This window comes from Panulirus ornatus, chromosome 43 (genome assembly GCF_036320965.1).
Source record: "Panulirus ornatus isolate Po-2019 chromosome 43, ASM3632096v1, whole genome shotgun sequence".
NCBI lineage: Eukaryota > Metazoa > Arthropoda > Malacostraca > Decapoda > Palinuridae > Panulirus > Panulirus ornatus.
Genome location: NC_092266.1, coordinates 17,062,546 through 17,081,790, shown reverse-complemented (window position 1 = coordinate 17,081,790; position 19,245 = coordinate 17,062,546). Strand labels below are relative to the sequence as shown.

General features: G+C 39.6%; 1 protein-coding gene across 48 annotated transcripts in view; it reads right to left on the bottom strand.

Annotated features, from left to right (window-relative positions):
- The window catches only part of slo (calcium-activated potassium channel slo), a 1,069,848-nt gene that overhangs the window by 802,781 nt on the left and 247,822 nt on the right, over positions 1-19,245 (bottom strand). For all 48 annotated transcript variants that reach the window (XM_071687050.1, XM_071687052.1, XM_071687045.1 and 45 more), the window contains exon 5: positions 11,999-12,150. In XM_071687050.1, coding sequence (XP_071543151.1) covers positions 11,999-12,150 — 152 coding nt within the window. The remainder of the gene's footprint in view (positions 1-11,998; positions 12,151-19,245) is intronic.

Here is a 19,245-nt window from a genome sequence, read left to right as displayed (position 1 = left end):
TGGTTTTACTGAAGAGGTTACAATCTTTTTCTATAATTAATCAATGTTTTCTGCGTCAGTGAGGTAGTGCCAGGAAACCTAAAAATGACCCATCCAATCATATACCCATTTATAAATACATAAACGCCCATACATGCACATATACATATCAATATATACATATAAATGCACAGACATATCCATATACACATATGTACATATTCATACTTGCTTGCCTTCATCTGTTCCTGGCGCCACCCTGCCCTGCAGAACACAGCATTGCTACCCCCCACTTCAGCAAGATAGTGCCAGGAAAACAGACAAGAAAGGCCACATTCGTTCACACTCAGTCTCTATCTGTCATGTGTAATGCACCTAAAGGACATATGTTGTACATAGAGAACAGGTACACAACACTGGCATGCTCATATATCAAACGTAAAACAAAAATGGGGCGTACGGCACAATTAGAAAGAACATAAAACATATGCCAAAGTTCACAAGCATGATGTCAACAAGCCGATAGCCAATCAGCATGACAAGCATGATATCAACAAGCCAATAACCAATCACATAGAAAAGATACTAGACAGGGGGAAAGTACATCAAAGAACACCAGTAAAGGTAATGAAACCAGATGTAATGGTAGAATGCATAGGACATATGTTTAGTAGATGAGTCTGAAATGCAGATTGGGTCTGTGAAATGTGAACGCAAAGCAATCAAATGACTTAAAAGAAGTTTTCCTGCTTGGTCAATCTTATCATTCTGAATGTACATATAACACATGTTCAGGGTGAAGACTGTCAAGAAAATGTCTGGGAGATAATTCAGTCTCATTGTAGTGCTATAAATACTTAAAAGTATGGTATAATGATTCAACTCCTATCCTAGTCAACAAGCTAGTAACCATTCCCTACACAGACTCAAAGGATAGGAAAACAACTCATTTAACTTTTTTAGAGGCTGTTCTAGGAACAAGAAAAGATAAGCAGAACAAAGACACTGTTGTGTCCATGTACACTGTGAGGAGAGAGTAAAGAAGAAAAGTAGTAAGGATTGTGGTAAATCTATGTCACAGTGAATGTTTCAGAGACTAACATGCTCTGTGCAAGTACTAAACCAATACTACAGTGCTGAAAATGTAAAATTGTAGCTAAGGTAGTAGCTCGTAGGCAGCTAACAACCAGGGAGGTATATTACCAGTGCTACCTGCCTGGGTATCAGGTGGGTAGGTGACACCTGCTTAATGAGCCAGCACTTTAGTGGTTGTCAAGTTGCACCCCTCTGACCCAGGTAGCTGACTTTTCTTTGTGCCTCACTAACATGTGGACTTCTGGCATCCTGTCCACAAGCACAATCTCTCCTTGGCATATGTAACACTTGACAACACTTAACTCACACAGCTCATTCTTTGTAACTAAGATTTTCCTGCGGTGAGCACTATGCACAAGCCTTGTCTTTTGACAAAATGGAAGGAGCAGTAGATAGAATAAGTAGGCAGGAGCAATAGGTAGAAACATTAGGTAGAAGCAGTAGGTAGGAGCTTTAGATAGAAGTAGTCATAGGAATATCAGATAGGAGCTGCTGCAAACACCGCTAGACTTGCCCTCTGCCAGTAGCCTGTTAAGGGTGAAGCACTAAGGCTAAGAAATGGCACTGGAGTTCTTTAATTATGGAGACTCCTGCTGCAGCCAACCTCTCAGGAAGTTCTAATTGGAACAGACATCAGAGATATATATAGATAAATAGATAGACAGATTGATTGGACATCTTTATAGCACTAATTATACCAATAATTCATTTAGTGTATATAGTGTAATCCTGTACATATATGCGAGTTATTAACCAACTTTGTGCCTGTGTTCAAAACAAGTGTAAGGTGTTTCATGTTATTCATCACCAAAAATGTGCAAAAAGATTAATACTATTCACTATCAACACTGAGACCCGGAAAGAAATAAGAGTGAAGTGCTCAAGGTTATTCACCACCAATGCTGTGCCTGTGTAAATAATAAGCATATTTTTTTTACCACCTGCAAAGTGCCTAAGATATACATAAATGTTAAGTGATATACTAAGTCAAAGAAAACAAACAAACCAGACATCTGTGTCTACTATATAGTCCTTAAAAATAAAAATACTTTATAATAAGGCTTTCATGCATCAAGTTTTATTTGTGGAACAAATCATACTTGTTTATAGTGAGGATATCAACTGTCTGGCAGTACGATGCAATCTTATGTCAGGTGACATAATTTGCTTTCTCAGTTGCTCTGTGGTACTACAAGTGGAGGGATGTGACTTTTGCTTGTGATATTTTTGCTATTTCTGTCAGGGTGATCATTTTCCTCTACCAGTAACTAGCCATGGGTCCTGAGAATATATCCCCATGAAGAAAAGGCCTGTATTCTTGCTTGGAAGCAAGAAAATGTGCCTACATGGGAAATCTTAGGACATACTTGCAGGAGTGATTTTATCATTTGGACACTTTTTTATATTTCTTCTAACATACCCCAAAAAAGATGAGATTGGTTGCCAAAGGAAGGCCAGTAAGGCAACTGATACCCTGATGAAGCTTGAGGTGTTGAAAAACCTATCCCTATCAGGATAGTTATCAGCCATCCCACTAACCTTTGGTTGACCTGACCAACATTCAAAATGAATATACACCAGTAATGTAACGAGCAAGGATTAATTTTCCAGGCTTGAATCCAAATACGCTGCCTATGAATCCTACAGTTTTGATCACCTATCTTACTGCTTCTATGCCCAGCTTACTAGACTTAGGTCATCTAAGATTATTACACAAATATTTTCCTCTTCTACCATTTAACTGAACAGAATTCATAGTGTAGCTTGCCTTTCTGCTTTTACAACTGACAAGTTAAACTTAACACCTACATCTATCTATCTATATCTCTGACATCCATTCATTTGAGAAATTTCCATCAAAGGGGGGGCCATGGCAAAAGAGTCTAATCCCCATCCCTACATACCTCCCTCACATATAATATTCCACGCATTCTTCCATTATTCCTCTCCCTCTAGTGCTCTTCCACTCTCTTTTCTTATGTCATAAGTGGTCTTCCCCTCTTGTCAACCCCTTTAATTGTACTATCATACATTCTCCTTGTTGTAAACTCCTCGTCCTGCATTCCTTCCAAATGCCCAAATCGCTTCAGAGTATTACATTTCATGCACTCTATCACTCCACTATTCATTTCCCATGCATTTCCCTACCATATCAAATCTCTCACACACATGCCCTCATCAATTTCCTCATTACATCTAGTCATACCATATACTCCTCTCAAAAAACTCATATCCACATCCTGGATCCTTGATCTCTGTGACTTATCCCATGTGCATGTTTTGGTTGCATAGGTCAGGGATGGAGGAACTGTGCTGTCCCTTTATCCTTTATTCACTTCCATACTTACACCTCTATCTTTCAATATTCTATTAAGGTTCCCTTCTACCCTGTACTGTCCTCTCCCTTAACTCTACTTCCATATCACTAAATTTGCACAGGATAGTTCCCAAATACTTAAATTCTGTCCCCTTTTCCAATCTTTTTCCCACCTTATCTATAATGCAGTTTAAAAAAATTTCTTCTCTCACTCTAAAGGGCTTTGCAAAATCTATACTTTCACTCTGCTTCCTTTCAAACACCACTACCTTAACTTTACTTGCATTTACCTTTAAATGCCTACACTTACACACATCATAAAAAAAACTTACAACTTTTTGCAACTCCTATTCATTCTCAGCAAACAGGCTTGTCACTATCCACCATACCACCACCACCACCATCACCCTCACATTCCATCTCCAAACCCTTTTTCTATAGTTTTGCCTTCATCTGTTGTATCACTTCATCTACAAATATGTTAAAACACCAGAAAGACATCACACAGCCCATACATATACCAAAACTTTCACTCAACTCTCCATCCACTCTTACACATACAATTACTCCACTAAAGAAGGCTTTCACATCACCCAACAGTTGCCCCCAACCCCATATATCCTTAAAGCATTCCATTCGACTCTGTCATACACTTTCTTTACATTTATCAATATAATGATTCTTTGGCCATGTGTAAGCCTAATACATCATTTGCCTGTCATTTTGCTGCTGAAGGCATTCCATTTCTGCTGCTTTATATCTAAGCTTAATATCATCTGTGAATTTTGAAATCTTACAATGTGGCTCACTATCAATGTCATTAGAATACCATAATCACTCACTTATTTGTCAAACAGTTTAACATCCACAACGTTCTGTGGCTTGCACAAACAATTTTCAACCTTTGACCCAGTGATATCTTGTACTGTTACTCCACAGGGTGAGTAGCACCTTTTAACCTGTGAATTTATTTTGTACTGTTACTGCAAGCATTATGCATTCCAAGCAATTAACTATCACTTTAATATGTGATAATCTATACTGTCACACACTGGTTAGTGCAATTCAGTTCAGTACTGTTTAATCATATTACTCTCTTCTTAACATAATTTTTTTGGCTACAAAGAATAAAATAAAATAAAATCAGTCAAGTGGTTCAAAAGTCCCATCTAAGAACGTGAAGCATGCATAGGAAACTTCTTATGTCTGAGCTACATGCTTAACCAATGGGAAGAACATGTAGTGATCAGTGTTCAGCCCATCACTGCCTCGGGCTGCCAGTTTTTAGCACTCTCTTGATGACCATGTTTATGGTGCTGTGGTCAATTTATTTATCATATTTCTGCCTATATTTGTGTATACAACTGCCCCATAACATTTGGGAGAATTCAGTGCAATCAAGCACTGAAGGAAAAGCAACTGTCTGAGAGTGAAAATCCAGGTTATAATGTACAAAGAGGCTCCTACATTCATTTCTGGAAATGGTCTGTAGGTATTAGTGTTTAAGAAAAACAGGAGTTTGGATGAGAAAATATAGGTTATAAGGATTAGTAAGCCTACTGAGTTTGGATGAGAACATGTGGGTTATAAAGAATGGTTAGGCTCCAGTAGTAAATTTACTGAATGGATTTTTGCCTACTTTTCTATGCACAAACGGCCCAAAACATCTGGAAAAAGGAATGCATGTGTTATTGCTGGTAATGTGGGCAAGCATTTAAGTAAAAGCAATAGTTTGAATGTTAAAGTAAGCAGGTTGTAGGGTGAGATAGGCTGTTTACATCGTTTTTAGCACTATTGTTATCAGTTCAATATCAATTCATTTCATATACTTTCGCCTACTTTTCTGTGCACAAGAGGACCATAATGTCTAAAAAAAGGCTTAAGTGTTTAGTGCTGATAATCTGGGCAAAGCAATAGTCTGTATGTCAATGCAACTTGGCTGATTCAGTCATCATATTTTTGTTTACTTCTCTGCAAGAGGCCTACAATGTCTAGAAAAATGCCTACATGTATTAGCATTGTCAATATGGGTAAGCGTTCAAAGAAAAGCAACAGTATGGATGGAAAATGTAAAATATAAGACATATACACAATGGCCATCTCTTGCAGTTCTAACCAAATACAATGATGAATACTACATCATAACTTATTTTTTTTGTTTCTATTCCTAAAAAATTTTATTGTATCTATGAGCTAACCTAAAGCAATTATTGTGTGGGCACAACCACCACTTGTGCCACTATAACTAACTTAAAAAAAGCCCTAATATGTTTTTACAGGTAAGCAAAGGTGCTGATGGTTGTATTTATGTTTCATGTTATAACTGCCCTGTTGAGCATTTTCTTAACACTCTGTGACCAGGAAAGCATCCTTGGCACTAATCAAGGTATTACTGAACTCAAGTGTATTCCACATGCTAGTGCATTAGAATACAGTCTACTGTTGCCAAGTTTGTCTTATTCACTCATTAATCATTCAGTGATAGAGCAGTCTACTGTTGTTGTGAGTTTCTTTTATTTCATTGTTAGCTGTCCAGTGGTTGCATGATCTTTTTTATCCAGCCTCATAGGGTAAACTGACTTTAACAGGCCCAGGTTAAGATAGTTATGTGTATGTTTTCTTGTCAGAACAGGTATCTTTTGACACAGGATTCTGATCTTTTTCTGTGACATTTGCATATATCTAGTTAGTGTTTTTGCACTCTAAATAATTTTTTTTTTCATAAGTTCATTCATCTTCCTTGCAATAACCCAGTACCACAATGAGTTTTGTATTAACTCTAGCTGTTACACCAAGTGAGTTGAATGTTTTTCTTAGTCCTAGCCAAGACTCTTATAACAATCAGTTCACCAATTATGCAATATTAGATCTTGACCCTACATTTACAAAGGAGGAATCAAATCCACTGACATCTAATAAAATTCTTATAATAAATTATACTCCAAACTGAGACCCAGTCTATCAGTTATATAAAGTAAGATCTTCACAAAGTTCAGCAAATAAGTTGGAAAGAACATTCATTATAATACCAAGAGCAATAAGTGACACACAAGGAAAAGCTACAGAAACAATTGAAATAAAACCTGATATATGGTTGAAGCTAGTCCCAAACGAACCCACAACCAAAATCATGAAATAGGTGAGGTGAAAGAGATAAACATTATCAATCATCAAGTAAGATGTGTAGTACTTATTCCCATATGTATCGCAGTGCCACAACTTGTTCAACCTCTGTACAAAGCTTTAGTTATATATACATAATCTTCAGTATTCACTAGGAGTAAGTGAATGCTTAGTTCTGAGTGTTTGGAGATTGTTTACTGTAATGCTAGGATATGAGAAAAGGGGAGGCATCCTCTGCAGCCTGATGTAATCACTTCACTGTACCCTCACATCAACTCGCTGCTCTAACGGTTTTAATTCTGGGATCCCTAAATGTGCTGACATACAGAATGTTGATGAAACATCAAACATCTTGGAGGGGAAATCCACCATTAGTCCTTGCACGTCCAAGTAAAGGTGCTGCCACCTATATGAGGATTTATTATAGCTGGTCAACAGGTAGCATTGTGCATCCTGATATAACCAAACTTGCTTTAAGTTTGTTGCAACAAAATCCCATGAAAGATCATAAAGGGTTCCTCCTGAGTAGAGATCTTCCATATTAGTTCCCCTAGTGTATCACTGATGAATTAGTATAAGCATGGGAACATCACCTCAGAGTCTGTCTTCACCTACCATATTAATGACACTTGGTTAGATAATCTCAACCAAAGTGTATATCAAGTGGCCACACAAGAAATGGCATTTGAAAAGAACCAAGATTAGTAAAGTGAGCTGTCTGGTGAACCATACCACTTGGGAGGAACACGACAAACTAGGTGAACAAATATTCCAACATCTCAGGATACATTTTGACATCATGATTATGTCAACATAACACATGAAACATGTCTAAGGTAGGATCATAAAACCAGGTCAATTCACAAAATAAAAAAGCCTTGAGGGTTTATCTAACTAAAACTAGAAAATCAAATATACAGCATGAGAAACTACTTAGTGATGCAGAAAATGACAAAAAATGCAAAATTAAACTAAGCAAAGTAGCACAGACTTGGTTCAGTGTAATGAACTAATGATCACTTGAATAGAATAATGTAGCAAATGCACTACTATGGACCACAGAGTTCTCAAAAACTAACAAAATAATGTATGAAACACTTATGAAAGAAAATGATAGCGATCTAATACAGGTTGTATCTCTCTAATTTGGCACTCTGTGGTCAAGCAACTCCCATGGTCCGGCATTTTTTGAATCTGCCACCATTAAGTTGTGGATCTGCCACCAGGGCGGCACTGTTAGTAGCACTAAGGTGCCAAAATCTGTTTACACTGCAGCCAAGCTAATTATGTCCTGTTAATTTCTTATATTCATTTTCTGCTGAAAATAAAAGCTAGAAAAGTTTAAAGTTTCAGAAAACTTTGAAAGGTGTCAGGAGTACAGAGACAGACAGTGCATATGTAAACTAGTTTAAGCTCCAACATAATGAACATGTAAGCAGTTCTGGGGAGATCATTATTGAGCAGGCTAAAGTTTTTCATGGAGAACTAAAGCTAGACTATAACTGAATATTCACAAGAATGGTTACACAGGTTTAAGTGGAGATGTGGAATTTCAGCACATAGTGTGTACGGAGAAAAGTGTAATGCTGACACAGAAGATTGTGGTGTAAGGTCGTATTAAAAGATTGATACAAACTCCAATTCCCTTTTAAACAACCAACAGCAATATGTACACAGTAAGAGAGAGTGTACGAGCCGGCTGCCTGACTGGGACTGACGCAGCATGGGCTAGCTGCCTTGACGATAACAATAAAACAATAATAGTAACAAGAGTCAGCCAAAGTGTACAATGCTGACGAGTCTGCCTTGCATTGGTGTCGTATGCCATGAAAAACCCTTGTCTAAGATACTGAGGAGTCTCCATCAGAGATACTTCTGCTGTAAACTGATATTACAATAAAAACCTTGTTTGAAAGAATTAATGGTTGCATCATTTCCTAATCTAAGCTTTGTTTTATCTTTGATAACACAGCAATATTTATGTGGAATGAGTTGGCAAGACATGGGGTTGGGAATATGTTTACAAAGGAGGTTCCCCTAGGGGTCAATTTCTGTTTTCCAGTATTTTCTGGAGTCAGGCAATGGTCAGGTCCCAAGGGTGCCAGACTAAAGGGGTTCAACCTGTATTATCAACAAATATTAAACACTGCAGACTTACAACATCAATGATCAGTAGGTCTTTACTCAGTAAATATGAACAAGTGAATGATGAGGGTTAGGGGCCAGGAGGTACCAATTCATCCCTACACTAAAGGCATCATGAGTCTGGAAAGGTCAATGGAATGTTTTTCTTGGTCTCTATGAATAAGAATAAGCCAGTCTGTCAGATACTGTAATGGCTGAAATAAATGAAATCTAGACATATACACTAAGTATTGGAGGACAAAATGGAAAGGGAGTTCTAGTCATGGTCCCTCATCTTTAAAACTTTCTTTAACCTATTCACTGCTGATGTGCAATATACAACACAAGATGCTTCCAGCAGTTGACTGCAAGTGTGCTGTATATGACACAGGGCATTTAAAAATGCCAGGTGTGGAAAACAATGGTGCAGTTAGTCGTGAAGCAACTACTCGAGACACACACAACTTTTCCACATCCTTCACCCACATTCTTTCAACTCAGCAGGTCATCAACCATAAAAATGCCCATGGAGACTAGTACATCATTTTCAAGCAGCCCACACAGAAGACAGAATGTAAGTAGATAACGTACAAAGATATACATATAATAATGTATAAAATTTGTGTAAATAATGGAGCCTACATCAGTGGGAATCATATGCTTTCATTATGAGATGTATATATGTACTACACCATTAGGGGGATACATTGTATGCCTAACAGTATTGCTGCCTAAACATTTATGTATTTGATAATTTCACCATGCACAAAGGTAACTTGTTTTTTGATTGATACACATGTCATTTTTCAGAAAAAAATCTAATGGTAAGACAGCAAAATCAATAAGAGGTTTTCTGAAATCTATTCAAAATTACCACACTAAGGGAACACTAAATATCTAGAGAAGCTGCAGTCAATGGGTGAATACCCATCATACAACTTTCAAAACTTTTGTATTCTGTACTGTATGCATTCACAGTTTCATGACTAAGACTATTCCAGTCATCCACAACTTTGATACCACAGAAGTTTTTTCTTTACATTCACCTTTTCCTGCATTAGCAAGGTAGTGCCAGGAACAGACAAGGAAAGGCCACATCCGCTAACGTCCATTCTCTAGATGTCATGCGTAATGCACCAAAACCAAAGCTCCCTATTTACAACCAGGCTTCACAGGCCTTTCCATGGTTTACCTGGGACACTTCACCTGCCCTGGTTCAGCCCACTGACAGCACGTCAACCCAAGTACACCACATCATTCCAATTCATACTATCCTGGGCACACCTTTCGACCTTCTGCATGCTCAGGCCCCAATTGCTCAAAATTTTTTCTCTCTGTCCTTCCAATCTCTATTTGGCCTCACTGTTCTCTTTGTTCATTCCACTTCCGATACATATATCCTCTTTGTCGACCTTTCCTCACTTTTTTTTTTTTTTTTTTTTTTTATACCTCGTTGCTGTCTCCCGCGTTTGCGAGGTAGCGCAAGGAAACAGACGAAAGAAATGGCCCAACCCCCCCCATACACATGTACATACACACGTCCACACACGCAAATATACATACCTACACAGCTTTCCATGGTTTACCCCGGACGCTTCACATGCCTTGATTCAATCCACTGACAGCACGTCAACCCCTGTATACCACAACGCTCCAATTCACTCTATTCCTTGCCCTCCTTTCACCCTCCTGCATGTTCAGGCCCCGATCACACAAAATCCTTTTCACTCCATCTTTCCACCTCCAATTTGGTCTCCCTCTTCTCCTCGTTCCCTCCACCTCCGACACATATATCCTCTTGGTCAATCTTTCCTCACTCATTCTCTCCATGTGCCCAAACCATTTCAAAACACCCTCTTCTGCTCTCTCAACCACGCTCTTTTTATTTCCACACATCTCTCTTACCCTTACGTTACTTACTCGATCAAACCACCTCACACCACACATTGTCCTCAAACATCTCATTTCCAGCACATCCATCCTCCTGCGCACAACTCTATCCATAGCCCACGCCTCGCAACCATACAACATTGTTGGAACCACTATTCCTTCAAACATACCCATTTTTGCTTTCCGGGATAATGTTCTCGACTTCCACACATTTTTCAAGGCTCCCAAAATTTTCGCCCCCTCCCCCACCCTATGATCCACTTCCGCTTCCATGGTTCCATCCGCTGACAGATCCACTCCCAGATATCTAAAACACTTCACTTCCTCCAGTTTTTCTCCATTCAAACTCACCTCCCAATTGACTTATTCTCACTTATTCTCTCCATATATCTAACCCATTTCAGCACACCCTCTTCATCTCTCTCTTTTTTTCATTACTTACTTGACCAAACCACCTCATAATACATACTGTCCTCAAACATTTCATTTCCAACTTGTCCACCATTCTCCACTTAGCATTATCTATAGCCCATGACCCACATCCATATAATACGATTACTAATCCTTCAAACATATCCATTTTTGTCCTCCCACATAACATTCTCTCCTACACATTCTGCAGCCATCCCAGAACCTATGCACCCTCCCCTATGGTTCTATTTACTGCCATGTCTTCTTCCAGGTATCTAAAACACATCATTTCTTTCAATTTTTCTCCATTCTGTCTCACATCCCAACTAGCCTGTCTCTCAACCCTGCTAAGCCTCATAACCTTGCTTTTATTCACATTTACTATCAACTTCCTCCATTCATACACTCTTTCAAATTCAGGCACCAACTCCAGTAGTTTCTTAATCAAATCTGCCACCAGTGTTGTATCATAAGTAAACAACAACTGAATCACTTCCTGAGCCCTCTCATCCCCCAAAGCCTGCATACTCATCCCTCTCTCCAAGATTCTTACATATATCTCCTTCACCAACCCATCCATAAAAAGGTGAACCATGGTCACATCAAACACCTCCTGCCAAAGACCACCCTTCTCTTGGAACCATTTACTTTCCTCTTTTCCTACTCGCACACATACCTTACACCCTTGATAAAAACTTCTCACTGTATATTCTTAAGACCTGCACAATGCATTCTCTTGATATGGTAAATTTTTTCAGATTTTGAGGCACATAAGGCACCTCAAGCACATCTTTGCTAAAAATGAAATTATACGATGCAAATGATATTATCAGTGAAGATGAGTATGTGGTACATCTGATACAAAAGATCAAAGTTTAGTTGAAGACTGCATTAACATGTATGTGAAACAGTAATGTAAAGAAATGAAAAATCACACACAGGAAGTATATGTCAAGTAAGTAGCTGAGGGAATACACTTCGGATGCAAAACATTTTAGGTCTGTCCAAGTACAAATGTATCAGACAAAGCTACTCAAAGTTACATATCCTAACAGTTACCAAGTGAATGATGCCGGCGCCTGTGAGCCAGACAGCAATGAAGATAGAGCAGAGCTGCGCCAGCCTTATGCTGGATGATGTCTTTAAGACATTCAGGTACTGCAGGATATCTGGCACTGACATGAGGCGGAGGGCACGCAGGAACCGCAACCCTGGGAACATCCAAACACACATGGTATTACTTGTTAAAATACAATGATGTTGCAATAAACAATCCTGATATAGTAATTTTCATATAACCATCTGGATTATTAAATTAATCATTTGGGAGAAAATGTTGCAACTAATGATATTTCTGTGAGTAATTACATGCAATACAAAGGGGTTTGAACACATTAAAACTTCAAAAAAGCCCATTAAAGAGGCAGTTAATCCATTAGGATATGAACAAAGGCAACAAGAGGGCATCAGAGAATACATCTAGTGTGTGAATGATGTGAATGTGGCAATAAACTATAAGATGCATCAGAAGAAAAGACAAATAAATGAAAGACATTAGAAAACCATTTTAAAAAGATGCATCTCACAAAAAGCTTAAATGTCTTGAGATATTTATAAACAGCAATATAATGTGTGATTTTTATGTAGGCTTCATTTTCATACTAGCGCACTATAAGCAGTCTGCCCTGAACTGGTACCATAAAACTGTGATTTTTGCAGCCTTGCCAGATCAAAAATATAAGTTCTGAGGTATGAAAATCTTTTCTTATTGGAGAAGTACCCTGTAAGCCATGAAAGATATCTCAGCCCTCTGGGTGTTAAAAATCTCAAATCCCTAGCCCTCTGGTGAGGTAAATGTCTCTTACCCCTCTGCCCAGGTCCACCCTCTGCCCAATCAACAACCTTTTCTCAGCAGTGAACTCAATGTCACCTGTCCATCAGTATTGACTTTAATAATAACTCTCAAAACAAAGATGTTAACCTGATGGTGGTCAACAGTGGTTTACACGAAGGATTTAAAAAAATTGTGTAGGCAGGTGGGAAATACAGTGTAGGAAATATGCTCATAGGACACTGACCTGGAGAGACAAATTTTCATACTTTAAAATGCATTTCTCTCCATGATTAGTTCATCCCATGAGCCACAGGAACATCTCTATGCGTAGGAGGGATGGAGGAAAATTTACAGAGGACAAATAAAGCAAAATCAGTAACCTAAAAGTCATCTTTAGCACACTTGGGTACTGCTCTAGCAGAAGCATACCTTGGACCACATCATATCAACCACTGACATTTAAACTAAGGTATCATTAACAGACATAATACAGAAAAAGCAAAGACTTCTGTCCTGATCCCCAACAGAAGACTCCTCAGAATGGCTAACATAGGAAGGCAACTTGCCAAACTCATGGCCTCTGACATACAGGCAGAATGGCTCTTTAAAACAAATTTCTTTGCTCAAGAAGAGATATTCCTTACTGATAGAGGTTTTAAGATTCTTGGATACTAAAAAAGTGTTCCCCTCACTTGGTGACCATTAATCATTCAACATTTCACAAGTCATATGGAAATGTTTCTAAGTCTGGAAAATGTGTCATCATTCTCTTTTCCTAGCCCCAAAGCCTACCAAAAAAAGGGTATCAAGAATAGCCATCAAGGAAATATATTACCAGAGAAAATCCTCTCAATGTTGCAAGACTGACTTTTGATAATCCTATCAAACGCAGAAGGGACACAATTTTATACCCTTAATAAAGTGACAGGAGAAACTTACCAAAGTAGCTCATATGAAGATTATACTGCAGACCCATAAAAAGTGGTTTCAGGAGGGTACTCATAAGATCACTTCTTTGAACTGATAATAAAAATGTTGGAAAATTCTAAAGCAAAGAGCTTCTAAACCTCAGAAGAAACCGAATCTTCAAGGAGAGACTGAAGATCATATTTGGGCTCCTCAAAATTCAGCCTACCAAAAGCCTGACTACAATAGGCTCTGGAACCAAGGTTGAGGTGGTCTATAAACCTTCAGGTATCAAATATGGAAAGTTAAGCAGCTAAAAATGCTCCTGGAACAATGGTGTCTCACCCACTTTTGAGTTATGGAGGTCTTTAAATTTCATTATACAAATACAGTATTGCAGCTGGAAAAAGATTTCCCCAATACCTAACTACATGAGAGATAAATTCGGTTTTAACAGTTCTGTTCACAATCAGTGTATCCAAGATACTACCCCACTGAAATACATAGGAAATAGGTTACCATAACATCTGCCTTTGTGGCAACAGCAATAAAGGAAGTGTATCTCTCTGTACAGACACTTAAAACAGAATCTAACTTGATAGGACCTTCTTCTTTAATGTAGAATCTGCTACATGTCAGTGAGATATAGAATCCTATAACATGAAATCAGGACATTCTAGATGGGGACAATTCTTAAACCTATGTTTGAAGGAATAGTGATTCCAACAATGATGTATGGTTGCGAGGTGTGGGCTATGGAGAGAGTTGTGCGGAGGAGGGTGGATGTGCTGGAAATGAGATGTTTGAGGACAATATGTGGTGTGAGGTGGTTTGATCGAGTAAGTGATGTAAGGGTAAGAGAGAGATGTGGTAATAAAAAGAATGTGGTTGAGAGAGCAGAAGAGGATGTTTTGAAATGGTTTGGTCAAATAGTGAGAATGAGTGAGGAAAGATTGACCAAGAGGATATATGTGTCGGAGGTGGAGGAAACGAGAAGTGGGAGACCAAATTGGAGGTGGAAAGATGGAGTGAAAAAGATTTTGAATGATCGGGGCCTGAACATGCAGGAGGGTGAAAGACGTGCAAGGAATAGAGTGAATTGGAACGATGTGGTATACCAGGGTCGATGTGTTGTCAATGGATTGAACCAGGGCATGTGAGGCGTCTGGGGTAAACCATGGAAAGCTCTGTGGGGCCTGGATGTGGAAAGGGAGCTGTGGTTTCGGTGCATTATTACATGACAGCTAGAGACTGAGTGCGAACAAATGGGGCCTTTGTTGTCTTCTCTAGCGCTACCTCACACACATGAGGGGGGAGGGAGTTGTTATTTCATGTGTCGAGGTGGCGATGGGAAATGAATAAAAGCAAACAATATGAATTATGTACATGTGTATATATGTATATGTCTGTGTGTGTATCTATATGTGTACATTGAGATGTATAGGTATGTATATTTGCGTGTGTGGATGTGTATGTATATACATGTGTATGTGGGTGGGTTGGGCCATTTCTTTCGTCTGTTTCCTTGCGCTGCCTTGCTGATGCGGGAGACAGCGACAAAGCAAATTAAATATAATAGAAAATAAGTGTATATTATTCCTGGGGATAGGGGAGAAAGAATACTTCCCGCGCATTCCCTGCTTGTTGTAGAAAGCGACTATAAGGGGAGGGAGCCGGGGGCTGGAAATTTTCCCCTCCAGTTTCTACTTTTCCAAAAGACGGAACAGAGAGGGGGGCCAAGTGAGGATTTTCTATGTAAGGGTTGGTCCTCTGTTCTTTACGCTACCTCACTAACACGAGAAATGGCAAATATGCTTATTTAAGGTTTAAGGTTATAGCATACAACATTGTTGGAACCACTATTCCTTCAAACATACCCATTTTTGCTTTCCGAGATAATGTTCTTGACTTCCACACATTCTTCAAGGCCCCCAGTATTTTCGCCCCCTCCCCCACCCTATGATCCACTTCCGCTTCCATGGTTCCATCCGCTGCCAGATCCACTCCCAGATATCTAAAACACTTCACTTCCTCCAGTTTTTCTCCATTCAAACTCACCTCCCAATTTACTTGACCCTCAACCCTACTGTACCTAATAACCTTGCTCTTATTCACATTTACTCTTAACTTTCTTCTTCTACACACTTTACCAAACTCAGTCACCAGCTTCTGCAGTTTCTCACATGAATCAGCCACCAGTGCTGTATATATATTTGTTTATGGATGGGGTTGTTAGGGAGGTAAATGCAAGAGTTTTGGAAAGAGGGGCAAGTATGAAGTCTGTTGGGGATGAGAGAGCTTGGGAAGTGAGTCAGTTGTTGTTCGCTGATGATACAGCGCTGGTGGCTGATTCATGTGAGAAACTGCAGAAGCTGGTGACTGAGTTTGGTAAAGTGTGTGGAAGAAGAAAGTTAAGAGTAAATGTGAATAAGAGCAAGGTTATTAGGTACAGTAGGGTTGAGGGTCAAGTCAATTGGGAGGTGAGTTTGAATGGAGAAAAACTGGAGGAAGTGAAGTGTTTTAGATATCTGGGAGTGGATCTGGCAGCGGATGGAACCATGGAAGCGGAAGTGGATCATAGGGTGGGGGAGGGGGCGAAAATTCTGGGGGCCTTGAAGAATGTGTGGAAGTCGAGAACATTATCTCGGAAAGCAAAAATGGGTATGTTTGAAGGAATAGTGGTTCCAACAATGTTGTATGGTTGCGAGGCGTGGGCTATGGATAGAGTTGTGCGCAGGAGGATGGATGTGCTGGAAATGAGATGTTTGAGGACAATGTGTGGTGTGAGGTGGTTTGATCGAGTGAGTAACGTAAGGGTAAGAGAGATGTGTGGAAATAAAAAGAGTGTGGTTGAGAGAGCAGAAGAGGGTGTTTTGAAGTGGTTTGGGCACATGGAGAGAATGAGTGAGGAAAGATTGACCAAGAGGATATATGTGTCGGAGGTGGAGGGAACGAGGAGAACAGGGAGACCAAATTGGAGGTGGAAAGATGGAGTGAAAAAGATTTTGTGTGATCGGGGCCTGAACATGCAGGAGGGTGAAAGGAGGGCAAGGAATAGAGTGAATTGGAGCGATGTGGTATACCGGGGTTGACGTGCTGTCAGTGGATTTAATCAAGGCATGTGAAGCGTCTGGGGTAAACTATGGAAAGCTGTGTAGGTATGTATATTTGCGTGTGTGGACGTATGTATATACATGTGTATGGGGGGGGGTTGGGCCATTTCTTTCGTCTGTTTCCTTGCGCTACCTCGCAAACGCGGGAGACAGCGACAAAGTATAATAAAAAAATGAAAAAAAAAAATATATATACATATATATATTGACGTTTGTGTAAATAAGTTATACATTTACTTTTTTCCATAGCCAGAGGTTGAACCATTATGTGACATTCATTTTTTTCATTCATTTCAAGCTAGAAGTTTCAGTTTTCTAAATTGTTTCTTACATTTTTCATATGTATATATATGTATGTGTGTGTGTGTGTGTATATGTGCGTATGTATGTGTATGTGTGTGTATGTGTATATGTATATATATATGTATATTATCCCTGGGGATAGGGGTGAAAGAATACTTCCCACGTATTCCTCGCGTGTCGTAGAAAGCGACTAGAGGGGACGGGAGCGGGGGGCCAGAAATCCTCCCCTCCTTGTATTAACTTTCTAAAATGGGAAACAGAAGAAGGAGTCACGCGGGGAGTGCTCATCCTCCTCGAAGGCTCAGAGTGGGGTGCCTAAATGTCTGTGGATGTAACCAAGATGTGAAAAAAGGAGAGATAGGTAGTATGTTTGAGGAAAGGAACCTGGATGTTTTGGCTCTGAGTGAAACGCAGCTCAAGGGTAAAGGGGAAGAGTGGTTTGGGAATGTCTGGGGAGTAAAGTCAGGGGTTAGTGAGAGGACAAGAGCAAGGGAAGGAGTAGCAATACTCCTGAAACAGGAGTTGTGGGAGTATGTGATAGAGTGTAAGAAAGTAAATTCTCGATTAATATGGGTAAAACTGAAAGTTGATGGAGAGAGGTGGGTGATTATTGGTGCATATGCACCTGGGCATGAGAAGAAAGATCAAGAGAGGCAAGTGTTTTGGGAGCAGCTGAATGAGTGTGTTAGTGGTTTTGATGCACGAGACCGGGTTATAGTGATGGGTGATTTGAATGCAAAGGTGAGTAATGTGGCAGTTGAGGGAATAATTGGTATACATGGGGTGTTCAGTGTTGTAAATGGAAATGGTGAAGAGCTTGTAGATTTATGTGCTGAAAAAGGACTGATGATTGGGAATACCTGGTTTAAAAAGCGAGATATACATAAGTATACTTATGTAAGTAAGAGAGATGGCCAGAGAGCGTTATTGGATTACGTGTTAATTGACAGGCGTGCGAAAGAGAGACTTTTGGATGTTAATGTGCTGAGAGGTGCAACTGGAGGGATGTCTGATCATTATCTTGTGGAGGCTAAGGTGAAGATTTGTATGGGTTTTCAGAAAAGAAGAGTGAATGTTGGGGTGAAGAGGGTGGTGAGAGTAAGTGAGCTTGAGAAGGAGACCTGTGTGAGGAAGTACCAGGAGAGACTGAGTACAGAATGGAAAAAGGTGAGAACAATGGAAGCAAGGGGAGTGGGGGAGGAATGGGATGTATTTAGGGAATCAGTGATGGATTGCGCAAAAGATGCTTGTGGCATGAGAAGAGTGGGAGGTGGGTTGATTAGAAAGGGTAGTGAGTGGTGGGATGAAGAAGTAAGAGTATTAGTGAAAGAGAGGAGAGAGGCATTTGGACGATTTTTGCAGGGAAAAAATGCAATTGAGTGGGAGATGTATAAAAGAAAGAGACAGGAGGTCAAGAGAAAGGTGCAAGAGGTGAAAAAAAGGGCAAATGAGAGTTGGGGTGAGAGAGTATCATTAAATTTTAGGGAGAATAAAAAGATGTTCTGGAAGGAGGTAAATAAAGTGCGTAAGACAAGGGAGCAAATGGGAACTTCAGTGAAGGGCGCAAATGGGGAGGTGATAACAAGTAGTGGTGATGTGAGAAGGAGATGGAGTGAATATTTTGAAGGTTTGTTGAATGTGTTTGATGATAGAGTGGCAGATATAGGGTGTTTTGGTCGAGGTGGTGTGCAAAGTGAGAGGGTTAGGGAAAATGATTTGGTAAACAGAGAAGAGGTAGTGAAAGCTTTGCGGAAGATGAAAGCCGGCAAGGCAGCAGGTTTGGATGGTATTGCAGTGGAATTTATTAAAAAAGGGGGTGACTGTATTGTTGACTGGTTGGTAAGGTTATTTAATGTATGTATGACTCATGGTGAGGTGCCTGAGGATTGGCGGAATGCGTGCATAGTGCCATTGTACAAAGGCAAAGGGGATAAGAGTGAGTGCTCAAATTACAGAGGTATAAGTTTGTTGAGTATTCCTGGTAAATTATATGGGAGGGTATTGATTGAGAGGGTGAAGGCATGTACAGAGCATCAGATTGGGGAAGAGCAGTGTGGTTTCAGAAGTGGTAGAGGATGTGTGGATCAGGTGTTTGCTTTGAAGAATGTATGTGAGAAATACTTAGAAAAGCAAATGGATTTGTATGTAGC